Here is a 24,063-nt window from a genome sequence, read left to right on the forward strand (position 1 = left end):
TTCAACATTGTGTGAACAGATCCTTTCTGTGTTTTCAATCCACTCCTGGTTTTGGTTGCTATGAGGACCTGACATGAGGACCAAATACAGCCTGAAATATACATAGTGTGAACCCAGCCCCCAAGTTAGGGAGTTCTGTCAGGTACCTTAGGTTTCTGGCAAGTGAGGAATCCTGCAACGCCATCATTTTCATTATATTGCTCTTATGACAGAGGAGAAGAACGGAAACACGGACAGTGCTGTAACAGAGTGAACCGTACTTCATCAGGAAGCTGGAAGAAAACAAAGCCATTTATATTTTTTCCTGGTGGTTAATCTGACAATTTTCTATAATAATAAGAACATAAATAGATCAGTGACCTGTGGCCAAGGTAACTGAAGCTGGCCTCACTTGTAAAGTATCTATTGGTGGAATGTTCATTGTGCCAACAGCAGACTCTCCTGATATCCTCCGCTCCCCTTCATGCACTTACACACTCAACCTAGCATGCATATGTTCTTAATGGAGTGGAACACTGTGAGACTCCCTTGCAACATACCCAGTCCACCCTCCCCTAAGATCTGTCTTTGGGGGGTCAGTAGGGAGGATGGGCTGTTACAAATTAGACTGTCATCCAGTTCCGCCAATATTTGTGGATTCACCTGAAACATCTAAGTATATGGCCAGCTTAAGGCTCCATTAGGAGCGGATTTCCTAAAATATGGCAAAAATATTAGCAGAGGACTCTTTACTCTTTTTTTTCCAGTAAAATGTGATGGAATCTGCCATACCCCAGTATACTTATAAATGCAGTTTATTGAGTGCTGTTGGTGTTATGTGGCCAAATCATTTTCTGTTTCAGAAAAACTGATATACGAACTCATATGGGCACATGCATAGCCTAAAGAGTCTAACCTGCTTATCCATGAAATCAATACTGAAGGGGTCATAACCCGTATAAGCCCCTCTATAACCTCAAGATCCCTTATCAGCCATATATATATTTTTTTTATATATGTCTAAGGATTTTATCATATATTTTTTTTAACATTTTAATAAAATTGTAATCTGCCCCAGACATTTCCATATATAGATAGAATGATAAAACTGCAGAGCATCATACAGATGTTAGCATTTCTAGAATTACAGTAATGTCTTCCTTTCTGTGAGTGCTTAGTGATTTTCTGTAGTATGCAGACATGACATAGGAAACATCGATGGGTTTTATAGAAGATTGTTTGCGCTTAGTGACTGTATATAATTCATGAAAAACATGCTGGAACATACAATGTGTTATGTAAGTGATAACATTTGTGTTACATTGTGTTGATGTATGTATGGATATGTAATGTATGAATTTGCATGTGTTCTTATGTATCACATTGTGTTGTAGCTTGCATGGTGACATCATTTTGTTCTTCTTGCAGTGTTTGAGAATAAAGATAAGATAGTGATCATCATGGAATATGCAAGCAAAGGAGAACTATACGATTACATCAGCGAGAGGAGACGACTGAGTGAAAGGGAAACAAGACATTTCTTTCGTCAGATTGTTTCTGCTGTGCACTACTGTCATAAGGTAAGGAGGCAACATGTTGGGATTTGCACAGTTTATTCTTTGGCTCTAGATGTGGTGGCTTTGGATTAACATCTCCTTTGCCATAAATAATGATTTATGGCTCAGTCCTTAAGCATGAGGTTATGCTGCTATATTCCATGTATCATATTGCTCACCATGTGCTATGTATTATTTTCACTCTAGTCAAGCATCTCTTTTGCCAAGGTGGTCAGTAAAGTGTTCCGCTAAGAACCACAGGCCGATGCAACATGAAGTAAATAATCTTATCCCCTGTTCTCTAATGCACATAGAACAAGACAGGAGATGCTGCAGATAAGTAGGCTGAGTGTATTTTATTGTTCAGTCAGACATTGAGAATATCACACAAACAGAGAATTCATGGATGTGTTTACTGTGCAAATATCTGTGCAGATAAGAAGCCTTTCAGATCCTGCTGACCTTTCACAACATTACTAGAGATTACAAAGCTGTAGTATGGAAACCATGAAAACAGAAGATAACTGCATTCATAGAAAAGCATTTCATGGTGCTGAAAATGCAAGTTATGGTGAAAAGGTGGAAATTTTGAGAAGGGCTATGCTCTATGCTCCTCTCTTTGTGCAGCATTTGACCTCTTACCTTTTTCCTAATACGGAAGGTACATGTAATGTGAATAAGCCTAAACATATGCACAGATCTGTTTATTGCTTCCTTATTTGCAGACCCGCAAATGACAAAAGTATAAGGGTTCATTGTTTTCTACGTACACACATCCTTACCTGTTATGGATCTGTGTTGGGGCCGCAAAAAAGCAGGAAGGCTGTTATATGGCCCGTATAATGGATCCACCAAATAAATGGGTTGGTTACAGATGCACATTCATAGTCCTGTCCATAGTTGCGAGTCCATGGCTACAGGCTGGACTATAGATGTGTGAATTGGCCCAAACAGACATGGTTTAATAACTTAACGTGGTACTGTCATTTATTAAAACTTTTGACATGTCATCCAGACATATTAAAGTTTAGATTGCATCAGGTCTAAGTCCTGAGAACCGATGCGATTGCTAGATAGATACAGGTAAAGCACATGACAGCACCCTCCGCTCCCTGTCCATCCACCTGGTCCAACTCAATCGCTCCGTTTTAGTGTATGGACTGAATGAGTTGCAACCAGGCAGGAATGCCATGTCAAAAGTTTAAATTCAACAAAGACTAGTCATCCAGCTCGTAACGAAGAAATATGCCTTTATTCCAAAATTGCAAGTGATAACAAATGAACCACCATAGTGCAGGGACCCCACAGAGATCAGACACGTTTTGAGCACATGCGCACTCTTACTCACTCTTGCAAGAGTGCGCATGCGCTCGAAACAATCTAATCTCTGTGGGCTCCCTGCACATGGTGGTTCATTTGTTATCACTTGCAATTTTGGAATAAAGGCATATTTCTTTGTTACGTGCTGGATCACTAGTCTTTGTTGGATGTACACAACGCACACTAGCCAGGTGTGGATCCGCAGCACTAAGGATTGCCGCCAACTGGTGAGGTGATGTTTCTTTTCTTTACAAAAGTTTAAATACATGAAATTTCCTTTTTGCTTATTCCATTGTGTGCAGTGGGGAATTCGGTTGTGGGCACACACTGATGCGTCCGCATCCGAATTCAGCAGCAGTGAAGAACGTCCTTCTATGACACTGGCCGTTCCGTGACCCGGCCAATGTCTCACGCTGTGGGAACATGGCCTTAGGCTGTGTGCACTCACAGTCTTTTGAGCCTTAAGGCCCTATTACACCAAAAGATGTCTGACAGATTATCTTACAGAAAGCCAGGTGCCAGGAATGGATTTGTAAAGAGGAGAAATCTCAGTCTTATGTTTATGACCTGTTCTCTGTTTAAAGTCAGTTCCTGACTTTGGCTGAAAAAAGATAATCTATCGGACTTCTTTTGCTGTAATAGGGCCCTTACTTTGGGGCCTTTTTTTGTTCTCATTTTGTCAGTACTTTTGACCAAACCAGGAGTGGGTCCAAAACACAGGAAAAAGGTTCAGTTCAACTCCTGGTTTTGGCTAAAAATACTGACTATAATATGAACCAAATACTGACGAAACTACTGTGTGAGAACATAGCCTTAAGGCCCTATTACACCAAATGATTATTGGCCAATTACTGGCTGTTCAGGAAGATAATCATTTACTGTAATAGGTCAGATAAGCTGTCTATGCATTTAATTGCACAGCCAGCATGTGGAGAGGGAGGAGGAGGAGGTGAGTGCTGACCTGACAGGTCGGTGCTCACTTCCTCCTCACATCCTGCTGTGTAATATTGCCTTTAGTCTTGTGTTTTGCTCTCTTTTTTTACACTGGGTATCCAGAGGATCCTTGGGTTGGAGAGCTAGCTAAAGGGGGAAGCAAGACATGCAATTCCACCTGGCACTCTTACCAGTCATAGTAAAGCTATTAAAAGACACTGCGGGTAGTGCTACACCTGCAATATTTCTGGAATATCTGGTGCCTCGAGTATTTTTCTTTTTAAATAAGTGTAAGTACAATAATATCATAATTTGGGGCAGAATGTAAATCTACTTATTACAATATCTATGTAAAAAATTTGAATGTTTGTCTGTCCTCTATAGGCATCCAAAAGCATCAAGTGCTTGACCCCAAATTTGGCACATCGGTACACTGAGTGCCTGGGAAGGTTTATGTAAGGGACCTGTTGAACACAGTAGTTACAAACTGTGTTTCAGCCATCAGTTATTGTCATCTAAAACACCTCAACAGTTTGGGGGAGATTTGCTGAGAAATTTGTATAGAAAGTTAGTACATTTCTATAATCTGTCTTCATAAGATCATACAATTATCATTTGCAATGTAGTTGCATCCACAGACTTGCACACAGTATTTATATACCAACTGTGCTGGACGTTTTGGTCGGTGAACCTTTCTCAACATGGTATACATACTGGAAAGTGGAACATACCATTGCGGGGTCCAGAAGTCAAAACACTTTGGCACCATACTTACCAGTATGTATACTATGTTGAGAAAGGTCCACTGACCAAACATTCTAACGTACTGTATCATGTGACATGTAATTGTGCTAACTTTCCACATTTCAAATGAGAAGGCATACAACTGTTCATACATCTTATGTAACTACTAGATAAAAGACAAGTAAGAGTCCAAATTTTCCATAAAATTCTTGGTTAGGGATGATGGAAGAGCTAAAGCATACCATTTTTTCAGTGCACTGGAAATTTAATATGTTTAATAAAATATCATAAATGCATCTTTTTGCTGAAATTAGTCCCTGACGATCATTCAATATATTGCATTTCCAGTGCTTCCAGTGCACTAGTGACAGAATTGTATTTGTTTCATTGCATGAAGTTTATATGACTACATTTCTGCTATTCTTTTAATAGAATATCCTTCCTGCTGTCTAGCTCACAGACTAAACACAACAAGATACTTCTCCTTGCAGTGCTAAGATTCTTAAGTGCCAACTAAAAATGTTGAAGCTTGGATAAGCCTAACCCACAGCTATAACACATTTTTCCTCTGTAATCAAAGCATATCTTTATGAAATGTTTACTGAATATATGAAAGGCACCCAAATGGAATTAGACTTGCACTTCCAGATCTTGGCACTAAGATGCAGATTATATTACTCCTGCACACAACAGACTAGGGGAGTTGAAACAAGGTACCAGAAGAATCTTCTGTTGTTTCATATACTTTGTAGGAGGATGGATTCCACTCATTCTTGTCTTAACCGCATAGCAAGTGACTAATAGATAGCCTGCTGTTAATCTTTATGTTGGTAAAGGCATAGCGATAAAGTCTTGTTCAATGAATATTATAAAACCATTATTTCTATATAATATTCCATATATTTTTTCATCTATCCAGAATGGTGTTGTGCACAGGGATCTCAAGCTGGAAAACATACTTCTGGATGAAAATGGTAACATTAAGGTAAGGGTGAATTATTTCTGTAGTGTAATGTTATGATCTTAATTAAATACCAATCTATCTCTTCCTTTTTTGAATATTTTTATATTTTTAACTAATAGTGGATTCTTATGTGTCAAGATTGTCAATCTCAATGATGGAGTTGTACCCATTCGTATCTATTCACTAATAGACAGTTTGAAGCAGAATATGCACCAGTCAAAAATGTTATGTAAAACTTTATTCAAAGTTCATGTTGTTATTTATTAGTTCTTACTAGAGACTTCTAAGTCCTGCCATGGTTGTATATATTTCTGTACCAATATACTGACAAATGTAATTCCAACCACTTTACATGTAGATGCATTGCCAAAGTACTAAACTTTACTAAAGGGCTTTTTCTAACTAGCGATGGCTCAATTTTGCAAGCCTGAGCAGAAGACAAATTTTAACAAATTAAAGAGTCTTCTAAGGGTTGTACATTTTTTGTATCTACTGATATGTCAGAGGAGGAGATGCTTGTATAGCCCCCAATATGTCCTTTCACCAATATATTAGAAGATTTTATATTCAGATTCAGATTTTTTTCCTTTTGCATGTGTAAAATCTGATGACCAGATACTTTATGGTGGCACAAGGACTCCCTGCACTGCCCTATTATATACCAGCAACCACACCATGTACAGTTTACGGACTTATTCACAGAGAAGCAAAGGAATCTACTGATTCCCCCAGTGGGCTCTTTAGTTTTAACACAGTCACACTGTGGGATTAACAGGACAAGTCATCCTGCCACTTGTGTCCCGGGTCATCATTGTGGTAGGCCCTGGGCCCCCTCGTTTACTTACAGTGATACATTCTTCTTTCAGCCTTGCTGAAGGTGTGTTTTTGACCTAAGTGATACTTCATACATTATATGGCAAAATCAAAGATTGCATCCAAACTAGCAAAAAATAAGACCCTATATGGCTCTGTCAATAGAAAAAAAAAATGACTGCAACAATAAAATGTACCTTTTACTTCAACCTACTTTCGACATGTCATAGAGACAGGTCCAAAGTTTTGATCCTTGGGTATCTGGGTGTTCACACCTTCACTGATTGCTTGAAAGATGTGGTACAAGCATGTAAACAAAGTTCAGTATACCGTATACTTGGGGTGTTTCGTTTCACTAAACCGAGTCGCCTACTCCTGAATGTCCAAAATTCCAATAAACGAAATGACACGATTAAACAATATTTAGTATTTTCTTGAAGTGTATTAAATCTCAAAAAATGCAATTTCACAAACAGGAACAATTCAGACCTTTGTATCAAATGATCAACACCCACGAGTGCCAACACATTAGAGGGGCTCAATCTTCACGTCTGGCATGGACGCTCCTGAATTCCATGTGTCCTGTGCTGACATAGTGGTGCTAACTATGTGACTACACCAGCTACTGGGCTCCCAGCTGCAATAGAGGTCTCTGCCGCACAGGACATACGGATTTCAGGAGCGTCCATGCCAGACATGAAGACAGAGCCCCTCTAATGTGTTAGCACTCCTGGGTCTAAATTGTTCCTGTTGTTTTTGAAATTGCATTTTTTTAAATGTAACATACTTCAAGAAAATACTAAATATTGTTTAATCGTGTCATTTTGTTTATTGGAAGAGGGGTACAAGCATGTGCCTGAGCACTGGCTCTCCCTATTCTGGAGAGTGTGTAATAGAAAACAGTACGAAACACTTTCTATAGAAGTCTGTCTCAGTCACATAAACAGAGCTTGGAGGGAACACAGTAAGCATGCCATTCTCTCAGCTATATGATTGGTGTGTGTCCAAACCTTTGGCATGTCTGTATGACATCAATTTTTAGCACATTGTGACTTAACATTGCGTCATGTGATCGCAAGCTCATTGCCACTGTGCCCATTCAGTCAAATGTGGTAAGAGCATGCCCTTATGTGCTTGAACCTGTAAGTAATATTTTGGTTCACTCTGGGGTAGGTCCCCAAAATCAGTCTCACTGGTAGGCCCTTGGCACCGCAATCTGACAGCATTTGATACCTGTGTGCAGCACCACATCTTACAACATGTAGTAGTAGTAGTCAAGAATATTTCTGATACAAAATGCAATGTACTATACCAATTTTATGCACAAATGTGACAAAAAAGAAAACTGGAATAAACCTACATATGAAAAAAAGACAATGTGCAATTGTAAGCTATGTTCAATATTTTTTTATCTTTAAATGTATGGATTTGTGTTTCTTATTGTGAACATTATAACATGCAGATAAACACTAGAGATGAGCGAACCTTGAGCATGCTCGAGTCGATCCGAACCCGAACTTTCGGCATTTGATTAGCGGTGGCTGCTGAACTTGGATAAAGCCCTAAGGCTATGTGGAAATCATGGATATAGTCATTGGCTGTATCCATGTTTTCCAGACAACCTTTGAGCTTTATCCAAGTTCAGCAGCCGCCACTAATCAAATACCGAACGTTCGGGTTCGGATCGACTCAAACCCGAACCCGGTTCGCTCATCTCTAATAAACACCTATGTCTACAAGTATGTGTGCACATGTTTAGCAAGATGGCTGCCTTTACCCAATATTTTACAGAAGTGGGAACATAGCCAAAGTATGTATTTGGCTATGTTATGGCAAAGTATATATGTGTCGGTGTACATATATGTGTATGTATTTTGTAAGTGTGTGCATACTACAAAATCCAAGATTTGTTATTGCATGGGTGACACATAACAAGCACAGTGTAAGTATTTTATGCTCGGCTAAGCATATTTATAAGTAGTGGACTAGTTCTATTTAACATTAGAGGCTGCAAAAGAAAGTGACCACTTTAATTGGATTGGTTGCTCCTTGCAAAAATATGTTAGAAAATTCTAATAAATTTAAAAATAAGGCTTGTCTAGCTTTTGCATAGAACTTGATACCAATCTCCCCTATTAAAGGTTATTATGAGACAGTACAGGTCCTGACTCATATGAGGCCAGGTGCTGTATAGTGCAATACATGAACATGTCCAGTACATGTACTTGTTTGTATATGCTATTATTATTAAGCGATCACATGATTACATTATATTTATAATCTATTGCTCATTCTGTTTAATAGCAAGTATTACATTTTACCTATATATCAGTCAAAAGCAAAAGTTCAATACTGGCAACGATATATAATGTAATCCTGTAGAAACATGTTGTGTTTATCATGAAACTCACACTCCCATGCCAGCAGCCAAGTACAAAAGTACCACCCACACTACTTGGATAACTAGCACGTACAGTACCACATCATCTCTTCCTTCTAATCCCACCTCCAGTTTATTTCCAAATCTAGTTACCGTACATTTGTTATCTGTTATGTAATGTATAGTGTTATGTGTAGAGGTACAGAACAATTATCTAGCATGTACAGAACCCAGCTGGCCACTTCCTCCTTGTTCCACCTCCAGTTTGTTCCCAAAATGTGTTACACTTGCTATCTCTCGTATCGTATAGAGGTAGGGTAGAATTGTCTAGAACTCTCGTACTCTTGTCTAGAACAGAGCGATTTTCTGCCAAATCAGGCCGATTTTGGAAGATATTGTCAAACATTGCTCTGTGTAATAGGTGATGCCTGGCTGGCAGCTGATGTAAGGGTATAGAAACTAATAAAGAGGTTGCTTACTGGTTCACATTCCCCCCGGTGTCTTCCTGGTTTGTTTCTGCGTTCTCTGCTCACCGCAGCTGCCTCCAAAGCTTCCAAACTGTCTCTGCAGTGATAGGCCACTCAGCCAATCACTGAACAAAGCGGGACAGCACCATGGCCAGTGATTGGTTAAGCAGGCTGTCACTTCAGAAACAGGTTTGCAAGTATTGGAGGTGGCTGCGCTGAGCGATGAGGGCAGAAACAAGCCAGGAGCACACCAAGGGAGCATGGACAGGTAAGCAACATCTTTTATTATTTTCTTTCCATGCTGGAATATCCCTGTGAAGCCCCTGCTGCATGATAACTAAACCGGGTGTTAGGTTCTATAGGTGAGTGCTAATCTAGCAGATTGGCACTAGCTTACCCAGCATATCGGGCCGACTAGGAGCACCCTTAGGATGGTAGAGTCTTTCTTTCAGCCTTTGTTAAGCTGGCCTATCACCACCAACATCATCTTCCAGTGGTCATTTGTGACAGTCTCATACACCCTAGATTGACAGCTGAACCAGTCGCGTGGTATAAGTCTAAGGTCTATGGAGACCTTTAGTCTAAGATTGTTTAAAACAGATGATTTTAACCAAACAATCATTTTTACTTTGAAATTTAACAACATAGCATTGTTTGTTTACAATAATTGAACATCCTTGTCTAGAAAGAAGTCCACCTTGTTTAAAATTATTGCCTTAGGGTATAAACCCACACACCGTATACGCAGCGTATTTACTGCTGTGATACGCAGCAAATATGCAACAAATACGCAGCAGATTAGATCTAAATAACTGAACACAGCATCAAATCTAAACCATCAAATCTGCTGCGTATTTCTTGCGTATCTGCTGCGTATACGGTGTGTGGGTTTGTACCCTTAGGGTGCCTTCACACGTACCGGATCCGCAGCAGATTTCACACTAGGGATCAATGTAGTGTGAAGGTCTATGGGTTACATATCCACAGCGGAATTTTCATTGTGCACTGATTGGCTGATGGGGAATGAGGGCAGCCGGGAGCCTCACACACAGCCTCGGCGTCGAGCAGGTAATGTATGCTGCGGGCTGGGGCTGTGTGTGGCGGGATGCAGGGGTTAAAGGGGCCGGGTCACTTACAGGCAGCTGCAAACTCGCGGCGTGAAATCCGCTGCAGATTGGGTATGTGTGAAGCTACCCTGACGGTTGCTTGTGACCAAATAACCTTTATGCAAGAAAGTTGTTGTTATTGTTGTTGTTTCATTTAACATATATATTGCCAGACAGAACAACATTAAAAATGTACTGTCCAAACCTGCCGGGGTGGCCATCTAATGTGTATGGGGGCTTCCTAACTCTACCCTGGCAGAATTTGTCAGGGAAGAGAAGAATCAGGCATGGTATCTGGCAGTAGCGCCCCATCCCTATTAAATACTTGTGCACGCTTGGCAGTGCCAAGCAAGCATGTTTATGGGGACATAGAGAGAGTTATTTTATGAGTATGGTCAAGGATGGGCAGTGTGTCATTTCCGCATTGCTGTTCTACAGGCATTTCATTACATTAGTTCATTTTTTATAGACATAAAGAATTTTACATATGACTTTCTTATAAACATAAGAAACATAACTTACAATTCAATTAGCAAAAACTCAGAATGAGAGCATTTCTGACTAGTGCACGCAGAATACCATATTGTTGTAAATGTCAGAAATGACAAAAGTAGTATAATAGTTTGGACTCTGCATAGTTGTATGTATGTGACTCAAGGTCAAGTCAACCACTGTGAAAGGGTAAGAAAACAACTGCTCCGTGTATAGTCAGTGAATGGTGAACATGCAAGAACAGTTTGTAATAATTAATCCTAATTGCATTTTTCAAATAACATTGTTGTACTAATATAGCCAAGATACTAACAGAATTAAGGGAATGTACCTTACAGTCTTATGTCATTAAAATATTAATGGAGCCCATGAGAAAAAGAGAATGAAAACTTGTATGCACACTGCCGTAATAGAAGCCCACTTAAATTAGTAGACTTAGGGTCCATTTACACAGAAAGATTATCTGACAGATTTTCTGCCAAAGATTTGAAGCCAAAGCCAGGAATGGATTTGAGAAGAGGAAAAAATCTCAGGCTTTCCTTTACGACCTGATCTCTGTTTATAGTCTGTTCCTGGCTTTGGCTTCAAATCTTTGGCAGATAATGTCAGATAATCTTTCTGTGTAAATGGACCCTAATATTGCATGATTTATTTCTGTTATATTCTGTATATTCTAAGCCATCCCACTTTACCCATGCTGTTATTAGCGAAATTTAAGGAAAACATATAATATAATGGCATGTGTTAAATCCGAAGTAATGTTTTTTTTTCAGACTTCACAGGGCATTGCAGTATTAAATAAAATTTGCATACATCAATTGTACAGCTTTTTTCTAATATGCATATATTATTTCAGTCAGTTTACTGCTAAAATAAAAGCCACTGTATAGATAGAGATATCACTCTCTGAGTGATCAGGTTGTATGCTAGAATGGAGAGGGGAGAGAGAGGAAGAGGAAGAGTGAAGGCCCTATTACATGGAACGACTATTGTCTGTATTCGGCTGATAATTGTTCCGTGTAATAGAAGGCAACGATCAGCCGACATGAACGATGTCGTCTAATCGTTGCAGTCGTTTGTCTTTCAACATGTTGAAAGACAAACGACTCATATAGCAACGATCTGCTGTCATTACTCCGTGAAATAGGACCGGCAGCAGCAGACCGCTGTTAAATGCTATGGGCTGCCTGGACGATCTAGCGATTACCCGGGCAGCTCCCCGCAGCTCCCTGCAACCCCCCCCCCCCCCAGCTCCCACACAGCAGCAAGCGGGAAATGAGGAGCAAACGAGCGCTGACAGCGCTCATTTGCTCCTCACAGTCGCCCCGTGTAATAGGGGCCTGAGAAATAAGCTCAGGGAAAACTGATTATTAAAGATCAAAGGTCTAGAGGAGAAAACTGTGAAAAATACCATATGTAAGTCATCAAAAGGAAACTAACAGCAGGTTAGAAGATTCTATAGGCTGATATAAGCCTCTCTTATGAGGGCCGATTTTCATCGAGTAGCCTTGCTAGAAATGTACCTTCAGCCAATAGTCAGCCTGTGTAAGGCTACACACTTTCCATTGTGTTCAATGGGCAATAGTTAATTGGGATGCAGGCGCATCCGTGTGCTAATGCAATAAAAATGAAGTTTATCCGGCTGGTGCTACAGTTCCGGCCGGGATAAACTTCAGTGACACCGGACGTTTTTGACACGCCTGGGTCACAGAACGTCCAGTGTCTTACGATGTTTGCACCCGGTCTAAAAGTGTTAGTGATTAGCCAAGGAGTGGGAAAACGTCTGCAGCACCGACCGGATAAACTTGAATTCTATTGAATTGGGATGCGGGCACATCCTTGTGCGGAGCCGCACTCTCCATTGTGTGACCTGTCGAGCTTGTGCGGAGCGTGATTAATACAAAACTTACCTTGTGTGAACATAGCCTTAAACTGCAACCATATCCTATTGTGATGGCCACAATGCATTAGTTGAGAAAGTATTCGTCATGCTCTCTGCCAGTAGTTTGCCACCTTGTTGCGAAATACCAATGTACAGCTGCAGATTTCCAAAAATAGACTTAAACACAGAGTATTTCTCTTAAATCTTTCTCATATTTTCGCCTCTTTTAAATAACTAAATTGCTGGGCTTTAAGTGCCAAGACCTTTAAGTAATCTGAAATCCTATTAATCTTGTTTGAAGGAGGCTGACAAGTTTAATGGGAAAAGCTGATAAGCATCAGTCTGTGAGGATGGGAGTGGACTTTAATGTAAATACTTTTTTTTCCTGAATAGCCATAATGAAAACATGGCTGCAGAAACCGCTCCTTCATGAGAAAACAAATATATTATGCCTTGCATTTCATGTTTCATACATTCCATGCCATTAGGAGCTATGTGTTATTTTAAGGAAAGGATAGAGTGCAGTTTTAAGGGAAAATGCTTGGATATTGAGAGCCAGGACAAAGGTTAGGGACTTGCATAGATTCATTAGTAGTGTAAATGTTTTATTATTTTCTTCTTGACTGGCAGGACACACGTCTAAAGGCTTAAGAGTAACTTCCTGCAAGGCAGCCAGTGAGAACTGATAAGAGAAATAAAGGGAAATAAAAGGCTTCATCTGTGTGTTTGCAACTAAAAATTAGATTTTAGATCAGACCAGAAGGCCTTTAGTTTTGCATTTTTTTTAGGGTTCAAACCCACTTGCCGGATCTGCAGCGAGTCTCCATGCTGCGTTTTTGCAGCGAGATTCGCTGCAGATCCCAGCCCTATACTTTAATTAGCAGAGAAACTCGCAGCAGGGATGTACATCCCTGCTGCGATTTTGTCTGCAGCCCTCACCATTAACCCCCTAGCCGCCGGACATTATACATTACCGGTTCCCCATTCCTGCTTGCTTCGGGGCTCCTGGTGTCTTCACGGCCCGCCCGGCCAATCAGTGCGCTGCGGCAGGGCAGCGCACTGATTGGCTGGGCAGAACGTGCCGGGAGCCGCCGAAGCAAACAGGAGCGGGGACCTGGTAATGTATATCCCGCCCGCCCCCCCTGCAGCCCCGATCGCCCCCAGCCCCCGGCCGCATGATCGCCCCCCGCACCCCCCGGCCGCACGATCGCCCCCCACACCCCCCGGCCGCACGTTCGCCCCCCCCGCAGCCCGTGCTGAGCGGGACGTGAAGACAACGGGAACCCCGAAGCGGGGAGCGATCGTGCGGCCGGGGGGTGTGGGGGGCGATCATGCGGCCGGGGGCGATCGGGGCTGCAGGGGGGGCAGGCAGGATATACATTACCAGGTCCCTGCTTGCTTCGGCGGCTCCCGGAACGTTCTGCCCGGCCAATCAGTGCGCTGCCCTGCCGCAGCGCACTGATTGGCTGGGCGGGCCGTGAAGACACCGGGAGCCCCGAAGCAAGCAGGAACGGGGACCCGGTAATGTATAATGTCCGGCGGCTAGGGGGTTAATGGGGAGGGCTGCAGACAAAATCGCAGCAGGGATGTACATCCCTGCTGCGAGTTTCTCTGCTAATGAAAGTATAGGGCTGGGATCTGCAGCGAGTCTCTCTGCAAAAACGCAGCATGGAGACTCGCTGCAGATCGGGCAAGTGGGTTTGTACCCTTAAATAAATGTTATTATTTTTAATGTTATGTTGTATGGATATGTATATTATTTGAAAAATAATTATCTAATCCAAAACCAGTAGTAGACAGTTTAATTGTCTGCAAAGGGTACAAACACACTGGGCGGATCCGCAGCAAGTTTCTCCCGCTGTGAGTATTTCTGCAGCCTGCCCCGTTAACCCCCCGGAAGCCAGAGCCTATACTTCACCTGTTCCCACTCTGGCTTGCTTCAGGGGTTACTGGCAGATCCCGCTCAGCCAATCAGTGCGCTGCCCCGCCGCAGCGCACTGATTGGCTGAGCGGGACGTGAAGACAACGGGAACCCCGAAGCAAGCCGGAGCGGAGACCAGGCTGTATCCCAGTTTTCTAGGCGGTCCCCAGGCTGTATCCACCCTCTTCACGGAGCGGGCAGACAGCGGGAATCAGAAGCCGAGAGTTCAGGTTCATACGAACCCAAACCTCGGCCGGTTCGCTCATCCCTAATGTATATGCTTCGGCGGCTGGGGGGTTAACGGGGCAGGCTGCGGACATACTTACAGCGGGATGGACATCCCGCTGCGAGTTTGTCTGGCCATGAGTGTACTGGGCAGGGATCCGCAGCGGGTCTCGCTGTGAATTCGCCGCGAGAAACTCGCTGTGGATCCGCCCAGTGTGTTTGTACCCTCAAACATAATCACTTCCACATTTTGTCCATCATTTTTTAACTATATATGCATAGTTTCATAGGTACATTTTAAAATGAAGGGGGAAATTTATCAAACATGGTGCAAAGTGAAACTGGGTCAGTTGCCCCTAGCAACCAATCAGCTTCCACCTTTCATTTTCCAATGAGTGAGGAATGAAAGGTGGAATCTGATTGGTTGCTAGGGGCAACTGAGCCAGTTTCACTTTACACCATGTTTGATAAATCTCCCGCCATTTGTCTGTTATTATGCAAAGCTAGCTCCCACCTGTCTTGGGTAATCTCCAATCCAATTCTCAATTCCCACTTACGCCTTACCTTCTCTATAAAAGGATTTCTCCAAGCCTGAACAAGATTTTTATAGATACAGGAAAGAATCTTTTTGCCCTGTGGAGGGTCTCTCAGATACTCAGATACTCAAAAGAGAAGTGAGATTCATAGTGCCATACCTCCCTATCTTGTGTGTCCTTAAAAGCCCATTTGATCTGTGCATACCATAATACTTGCATATTTGTGAGACCAAAATTAGATTTACATTCATCAAAATTAATTAAACTACCATCCTTAAACAACTGGTAAATAGACGTAAGACCCTTATTAGTCCAAAAGTGTAGGTCTTGGAATTTAAGAAATTCCTTAAACATGAATAATAATAATAATAATAATAATAATAATATTAAGCCTGTTTGAACAGATGTGTTTTGAAAGCACTTTTGAAGCTTTGTGTATTGGAGGTGAGCCTGACAGTCTTGGGTAATGCATTCCATAGAACTGGTGCAGCTCGGATGAAGTCCTGGAGACGGGAGTGAGAGGTGCGGATTAAGGTGGATGTTAGGGCCCTATTCCACTGGACGATTATCGTTTGCATATCATTAACGATTAACGATCGCAAACGACCACTATTGCGAAAGACCTGAAAACGTTCACTCATTTCCATTGAACGATAATCGTTACTTATGATCGTAATTGCGATCGTTTTTTCTTCGCTATTTATTCGCTATTGCATTCGTATCTATTGCGAACGACCGAACGATGTCTTATTCAACGCGAACGATTTGCGAACGAGCAACGATAAAAATAGGTCCAGGTCTTATAAAGCGATCAACGATTTCTCGTTCGGTCGTTAATCGTTAACTGCATTTCAACCGAACGATTATCGTTTAGATTCGAACGATTTAACGATAATCTGAACGATAATCGTCCAGTGGAATAGGGCCCTTAGTCTTAAGTTGTTAGAGGAGCATAAGGCACGGGTAGAACGGTAGACAGAGATGAGGGAGGAGATATAGGGAGGTGCAGCACTGTGGAGAGCCTTGTGGGTGAGCAGGAGTTTGTATTGTATCCTGTGTTTAATAGGGAGCCAGTGTAATGACTGGCACAGGGGGAGGCATCGGTATAGTGGCTGGACAGGGAGATGAGCCTGGCCGCTGCATTGAGAATGGACTGGAGAGAAGAGAGTTTAGAGGAAGGAAGGCCGATTAGTAAGGAATTGCTCTCATAATTAAATACTTTTTTTAACCTCTTCCGTACCTTAACATATTTATTAGCCTGTACTAACTCATTATAACCCCACGTTTTCAGATTTTTAAAAATGGCCGCTTTGTATACTTTTCAAAGCTGTTTTTTTTTTACAATGTGTGAACTCTTTTATGCTTATTTTTTTCTTGAATATCCAGCTTGTATGCTTAGTTTTCTAATCAGTGTTAAATACTAAGTGGAGCATATGTGGCCCTAAGGTATCCATGCAGACAGTCTAGTATTAGTAATAGAGTGTGCGTTTGTTTAGTACATGCATCATTTCACTGTATAGACATGTACATCCCACTTGAATCTATGGGAACCTATTAGAAACTTGATTGCTTTTGCTATAAGGGCAAAGGAAAATGTGAACATTAATATTATCTTTTCTTGCAGATTGCAGATTTTGGTCTGTCAAACCTCTACCAAAAAGATAAATTTTTGCAGACATTTTGTGGCAGTCCTCTTTATGCATCTCCAGAAATTGTAAATGGAAAGCCCTATCGGGGTCCTGAGGTAAGGAGTGCCTGCTATTTAGCATTGCTTTAGCAATATTTTGCATTATTCAATTACCTTAACCATGACTGGATGAAAATCTGATGTGATGTTGAGGAAAAGAAAGGTCGGACATATTTAATGGTGGTGCCTCATCCTTCCATTCTCCCCAGAGGTGAACACATACCAGAGGTGTCTGGCAGTGGCTTATTTTTCACTCCCCAGTGAGAACACATGCTGATTTGGCTGTGTATGGGGATGCTTGCAGTGTCACTGAGTAGTGGTGGAAGCTTGAGATATTGGGAAGGTTGACCTCATTGAGCTTTTAAAGAATTCATTGAACACTGAATTGAATTCCTCAATAGTCAGGCACGTCATCATTTATTATTCATTACAAGGGGAAGCAGAATAGATGACAACAAAGGGTCAGAAAACAGGGAAAGCTTTCTACAGAGTGTAGGACACAAGCATGGGCATGTCAGAATAGCTGTAGGCATGATCTAGTCATAGATAAGACAGCCCAAGCTGGGGCTAAGGTGGAGTAAGGTGGCAAGCTTGGCTATCCGTGCTGCTCCCTGTCTCCCAACATGGTGCTTTGTTTTCGTTAGCAAAGTATTCTAAATTTTTTTGTGTTTTGTTTTCAGGTTGACAGTTGGGCACTTGGTGTACTCCTCTATACTCTGGTTTACGGCACCATGCCATTTGATGGGTTTGACCATAAAAACTTAATTCGCCAAATAAGCAGTGGAGAATATAGAGAACCCACCCAGCCATCAGGTAAATGTATGGTGGAGTCAAAATACTGATATTAGGTGCTGCATGACAATGATGCAACTAAAAGATCTAGATATTATTATATTATAAATATTATTGTAAATAACATGCAAAAATTATTATTCCTTACAGATGCCCGTGGACTAATCAGATGGATGCTAATGGTTAATCCCGAACGTCGAGCAACCATTGAGGATATTGCAAATCATTGGTGGGTTAACTGGAGCTACAAGACAAGTGTGTGTGACTGTGATGTCCTAAGGGACTCAGAATCTCCATTGCTTGCCAGGTTCATTGACTGGCATAATCGCTCCACTAACCGGCAGATCGAATCTGAAAACAAAACCAAGTGCCTTTCAAAGCCATCTGAAGCATCTCTTGATCGTCAGAGATCTTTGAAGAAATCCAAAAAGGACAATGACATTGCACAGGCATTGCAAGAAGAAACAACGATATCAAAGAGGCCGAAGAGCATCTTAAAAAAGAGGAGTAACAGTGAACATCGCTGCCACAGTGCTGGTCATATAGAAGGGATTATCAGCCCAATATTGTCTCCAACATGTAAACCTGACAGTGATAAACTGCTCACAAATACATGTTCTAACAGTACTAGGGAACCTGAGAAACCATTGTTATATATCTCAAAGCAGTCTACATCAATGCCAAAGAAAGGCATTTTAAAAAAGACTCAGCAGAGGGAATCTGGCTACTATTCATCGCCAGAAAGAAGTGAGTCTTCAGAACTATTAGACAATGATGGTACAGAGAGCAACGAGTCGTCTCAAGTAAGTAACGAAACAAAGCGAACAGTTTCTCACAGCCTATCATACAGGCGTAAAGGAATCTTAAAGCACAACAGTAAATATTCTAATAGCAACACAGACTCCTCAGTGGCTGGTCCTGCCACAACATCACTGGAATCAATGGAGCAAGGTCTTGCATCCGTCGAAGGTCTATCTCGAAGCTACAGTCGTCCATCTAGTGTCATTAGCGATGACATTGCTTTGTCTAATGACTCTTTTGAATTGCTTGAATTAACAGCTGGGAGGGCAAACAGACAACGAATACGTACTTGTGTTTCAGCTGAAAATATTCTTTATATTAAGGATTTTGAAGGACTTCCCAAAAGTCCACGGCCGCAGAACCTGAAACGTTATCGCAATCGCTTTGCTGACAGCAGTTTTTCTCTACTTACAGATATGGATGACGTTACTCAGGTTTACAAAAAAGCTTTAGAGATCTGCAACAAGCTCAAGTAGTTGCCGAAAGAGTAAGTGTTTATGGCGAGGAAGTTACTTTGCTGACAGTGATAGTTTAGAAAGTCACATCCTGTTGGAACACAACAAAACAATAGGACAACTGTTCTTTTGTTTCTTTACATTAAAAGTGGGCTGAGGAAAACAGCTTAGCTGTGGGAGGAATAAATATGCTTACTTGTGTAGAAAGATTGACGTTAAAGGGCTTGTATCACTAAGTAAAGTTGGTAAAATAACATGTGTTTCCCATACATATATGCAAGAGTGCATATTTCCATCACTGCACTGTTTTTCTCCCCCATGGATCTGATCTCTGCATGCTTTCCTCTCTGAGCTGTGGCTGTACTCTTGCCTTACAACAGAACACACACTTTCCCACAATCCCTCTTGCTTGTATGATCAGTGAAGACTAAGCCAGTACTTCCCGAAGATTTCAGTTTTACTCAAAATGCATTGTGGCACCCGGCCAGGAAAACTACATCTCCCAGCATGCACTGCACCTCAGAACCAACTGCCAAGTACCCGCCCCTGTCTTGTAATATCCGCCCACCACTGGCTCATATGCTTCTGCTTTGCACAGTAAACACAGTATATATCTATCTTTCTGTCTATCTATCTATTAATCTATATAGATAGATTAGAGAAAGAGATGAAACAATAGGGTCTCCTTTCCTGTACTACTCAGGAGAGGCTGTTGTTTCCCCATTTTTGCTATGTGATCACTGTGTGATGTCAGTGGTGGGCGGGGTTACAGATGAGATGCCAGCTTGCCTTGCAACAAAAGAGACAGAGATCATGTGACCACTGTCTGAGAAGGGAGGGGAAGGACAGAGGAGTGGAGACAGAGTAGACCAGGAAGTGAGGATTTTCACCAACCAGGCTGTGAATCAGGATGTGCTGCAGACAAATGGCCCAATTCATGTAATAGAAAGCCATTACAAACAACCGTCGATTATACAGTATGTGGGGATTGAACAGGGATAAATCTTTCTTAACCGGAGTTCCCCTTTAGGTATGTTAGGACAATTAAATGTGTAGCATGATAGCACTGGCATTTACAATGTAGTTGCCTTTTTAGTGAGTGCATAAATCTATATATGTAGATTTCTAGAACCTATTATAGATTTTCAGTAAATGTATAAACTATATCAGCAACAGGCCAAATCCTCCCTTTTTTAATCATGTCTTTTTTCAGGATTTATGGGATTCTTGAAAAAAAAAGTGTAAATGTACTGACAGGTGCCCAAGCACTTTTGATGTGGGTGTTCCCTGCTATTATGTTTTCTTTAGGATTTAAAGCACATTTGCAAACATATGCCAAATATAATTTAAGAGCGCATAGCTGAAAATGAAAGAGGCACACTTCTTGGTTGAGTTGAAGCTCAGACACACTTCCAGATGTATTTTACATGAAGAACCCATTACGACCATTTTTGTTGGCAAATACTCAGTGAAGCATGCAGTTCTAATTTCTTTACTCTCACTGTCAGCAAATAGAAGATGTGAAATATTTATGGCTTCAGTGTAGGATATGTGACCGGGAATCAGTTGGTTTAGAAAACGTTGATGGAAGTGGATCATAGTAAGTTGAAAAGCTGCATATGTGGAAGGTAATGGGATGTATTTTCAGAAATGGGAGTAAATAAGTAAGTAGAAAGTATATGAAAGACATTGGAAGATTAAAGATTTAAGATATTTAAGATGGATCTATGAAAGGTGTCAGTTTTAAGAAAGTGAGGGAAAACTAATATAAAAGTGTTCAGTGGTCGACTGGATTTCCTCCAAACATGCACATTTGGTGTGTGACTGGCCTGGGCAAACTATATGTGGAAACTTGTATTGCACATACCAATGAGGATTGTTTATGTAGATGAGACGTAAGTATAGTAAGTAGAGGTTTGTACATCGTAGCTTAGGTTGTTTTTACTAGTCAGTCTAAGGATCTGTTCACATCAGAGTCCTGATGGATTTCACTGATTTATTTTGCAACAAACCCCGGCAAAGAACAGTACTGCAAATAATGCTGTTGCTGCCTTCAGAAAGGAACAGAAAACCAATGGAACTAGCACTGGAGGCTAGCACAGATGTGAACAGATTCATTTGTAACTATTTCCATGGAAAAAATGACTACAATATGTTGCACTGGGGGATTCTTAAAAAGTGTAACTATACCTATAAATCTTGCTGAATATATATATATATATATATATATATATATATATATATATATTAGTAAAGCCATGTATATTAACTGCTGATGATATAGTAAATTAGAAAAGAAAACTGTGGTGCCCCTGCCACCATAAGGATGCATATGTGACGTGTACTACCAATGTTTATGCTGGATCATACCTTGTGATGTCAGAGGTCAGCGTGATACAACAAGCAATCTCAATGCTACAGTACTCAATGAGTACGAATGCTAGATATGGGCTCTTTCTTTCAAAACATAGTAAATGGTAAATCTAACAACTGGTATCCACTGTTCTTACATGGTAACATAGTTTTTAATGCAGAGGAAGAAAAAAACACATTAAAGTAAATTTCCCTCATTTTCACTGAAAAAATTCTGGCCAACTCTAAATACCGGAATGGATTACTCTTATAGATATCTAATAATTATAACTTGTAAATTTGGTAATCTCAAGAAAGTCGCCCCCTTTGAACTCTTTAGTGAATTTTCTATAATGGCTTCCTCTGACAGAGAGTTCAACATGCTCACTGCTTTTACAGTAAAAAAAACTCCTTTTGTGTTGTTGTCGAGACCTTCTTTCCTCTAGATGTAGAGAATGTCCCCTTTTTATTGGTAACTTTTTATCTTCACCAAAAGACTAGTTTCAAATCTATGGTATTAGGTGTTACACAACAACAAGGGACAACAGGTGGATGACGAACCATTATTGTTAATCAATAATATAAGATATAGTAATACATTTTTTCATAGTCATGTTTACAAATGATTAAGTATTTTATTATTGAGATATAACTTTTGTATTTGGTGCATGTTGTGCCCATTCACTGTAATTCTTAATAATTGTGGTATTTATTATGTTTGCTATTTTGTATGGTTTATGTCACTCTTGTGTTTGACAGCTTAATAGAAGAGTAGAAATTCTAACACAGTACATACATTACATTAAAGGGTTGTCTGATGAAGACCTCTTTTAGGGCATGTGAATATCATAGAGGGGGTCCCCTGTACAGAACCCTTCTTTATGAGTCACAACAGAGAGCTGCTCACAAACAGTGGTTATTGCTTTGGTGGCCCCAAAATATATTACTATGCCCCTGCGTCTTAATTGGGAATAAAAAAAAATTGGGCCAACTTAAGTTAAAAAAAGGTCTTCATGAGAGAACCCCCTTTTTTAACATGACAGAATCTTGGAGTTATTAGTACAGTACTACTATTTTGAAAACTGCACTAGTTTGGGACAGCTATTGTAGTTATTGTCAATGGACTTTAAAACAATGGAACATTTTATTCATAGATAAAAGGTTTTGTCTGCCTTGATAGCTATAACTTGTATTTATTATTATTCTGACACTATTTCTATATGCTCTTATCTTTCTCTAGGGTTTTATATATACAGTACTTATAGAATACATGGGGAAAAACTATATAGTATGTGCAGCTTGACGTAACTAGAGGCCATATTTCCCAGATGAATGTATTCGTTTAATGTAATTCTATAAAGTGCATGCTACCAAAGAACTGGTACTCTGTACAGACGGTGTTTGCCCAGGCCTTTTATTATTTGTAAGTGGACTTTAAAATATCAATTATGTGAATAAGCAGCAATGAAATGCTTATTGCCAAACTGGAAATGTTATTTAGGGACTTACTGGCATGTTTTCATTCCTAGAAGACGAAAAAAACTTGACTGCACATTGTTACTAGTATTTGTTTTTTTATTTAATATATTTGTAATGCAATTGTGATTTTTATTTGACTCTGCCTTTTATTTATTGCTCTTAAATCATTTTCAAAAGTATAATATATTTGGTATAATTTAATTGGTGCAATTTTATGCCAATTTTTGGTTTATTAATTAAAGTTGAGTTTGTACTCAAGAATGTTGCCTAGGAAGTGTTAACCACATAAATGTTGGTATTTTTATCTGATTTTTGTATTGAATAAAATACCATGATTACTGTTTTTGGCTCTTTCATTGTGTGGTATTTTCTATGAAGTACAAAAAAGGTATAATAGTGTTAAAAGGTATTGACAATATATGTTAAAGCATTTTGCCACTGATACTAGTTCATGTTTCACACTACAATTATATATTTCATGGAGTATATATGGACCCTGTGCGAGAAATGGGACATGGAGTTCTTTCTCTTATCTTCTAAGAAGTCCTGAGAGAGGGAAGGGGCATCTTAGATGAGGCATGGTCATCGGTGCTAGTCTAGCCTGGACCATTGTTTGATACACAGCCAACCTTCAGTTTTTTTTTCTCGTGCAACAGTGTAAAAAGTATACCAAGAATGGTGTGATTGGGGAAAAAGATCCAGCATAGGGAAACTTGTGGATGAAAACAAGTCATTAATGATAGGGGCCAGTTGAGAATGTCAAAAATAATTCTGATCATTAGATCGTGTACACTCAAGAAAATTATATTCAAATACATCCTGGAGCTCCAATTTACTACAACTGTCAGAGTGCATAATTTGTCATTTCTTGGCACAGGTAGGCTATAATAGAAGTTTAGAAGTTCCAGTGCCATTGCTTTCTATGAGAAACTGAATGGCAAGTTCTTTTTGTGGCAAGTGGTCTGATACTACTTATAAATAAAAGTTAAGACTGTAGTGCTTACATAAGCATTGTGGCCAACCCAATGAATTACTTCATGCCAGTCACTGTTACCTGGCAGTGCCCCACTGTGACCACTTAAAATTCCACAGTGACATCACAATACCCCAATATGACCTCAAAATTTCCCTCTATTACCAAATTGCCCCACTGTGACATAAGGTTTCCTTATGTAACCT

At 40.4% G+C, this 24,063-nt stretch overlaps 1 protein-coding gene across 2 annotated transcripts in view; it reads left to right on the forward strand.

Moving 5' to 3' along the window:
* The window catches only part of NUAK1 (NUAK family kinase 1), an 80,699-nt gene extending 57,545 nt beyond the window's left edge, over positions 1–23,154 (forward strand). For both annotated transcript variants that reach the window (XM_069973930.1, XM_069973937.1), the window contains exons 3-7: positions 1,408–1,559; positions 5,452–5,517; positions 16,943–17,062; positions 17,686–17,818; positions 17,948–23,154. In XM_069973930.1, coding sequence (XP_069830031.1) covers positions 1,408–1,559; positions 5,452–5,517; positions 16,943–17,062; positions 17,686–17,818; positions 17,948–19,074 — 1,598 coding nt within the window. In that variant the 3' untranslated portion in view covers positions 19,075–23,154. The remainder of the gene's footprint in view (positions 1–1,407; positions 1,560–5,451; positions 5,518–16,942; positions 17,063–17,685; positions 17,819–17,947) is intronic.
* Positions 23,155–24,063: the final 909 nt, after the last annotated feature.

This window comes from Dendropsophus ebraccatus, chromosome 1 (assembly GCF_027789765.1).
Source record: "Dendropsophus ebraccatus isolate aDenEbr1 chromosome 1, aDenEbr1.pat, whole genome shotgun sequence".
In the NCBI taxonomy this organism is placed as follows: Eukaryota; Metazoa; Chordata; class Amphibia; order Anura; family Hylidae; genus Dendropsophus; species Dendropsophus ebraccatus.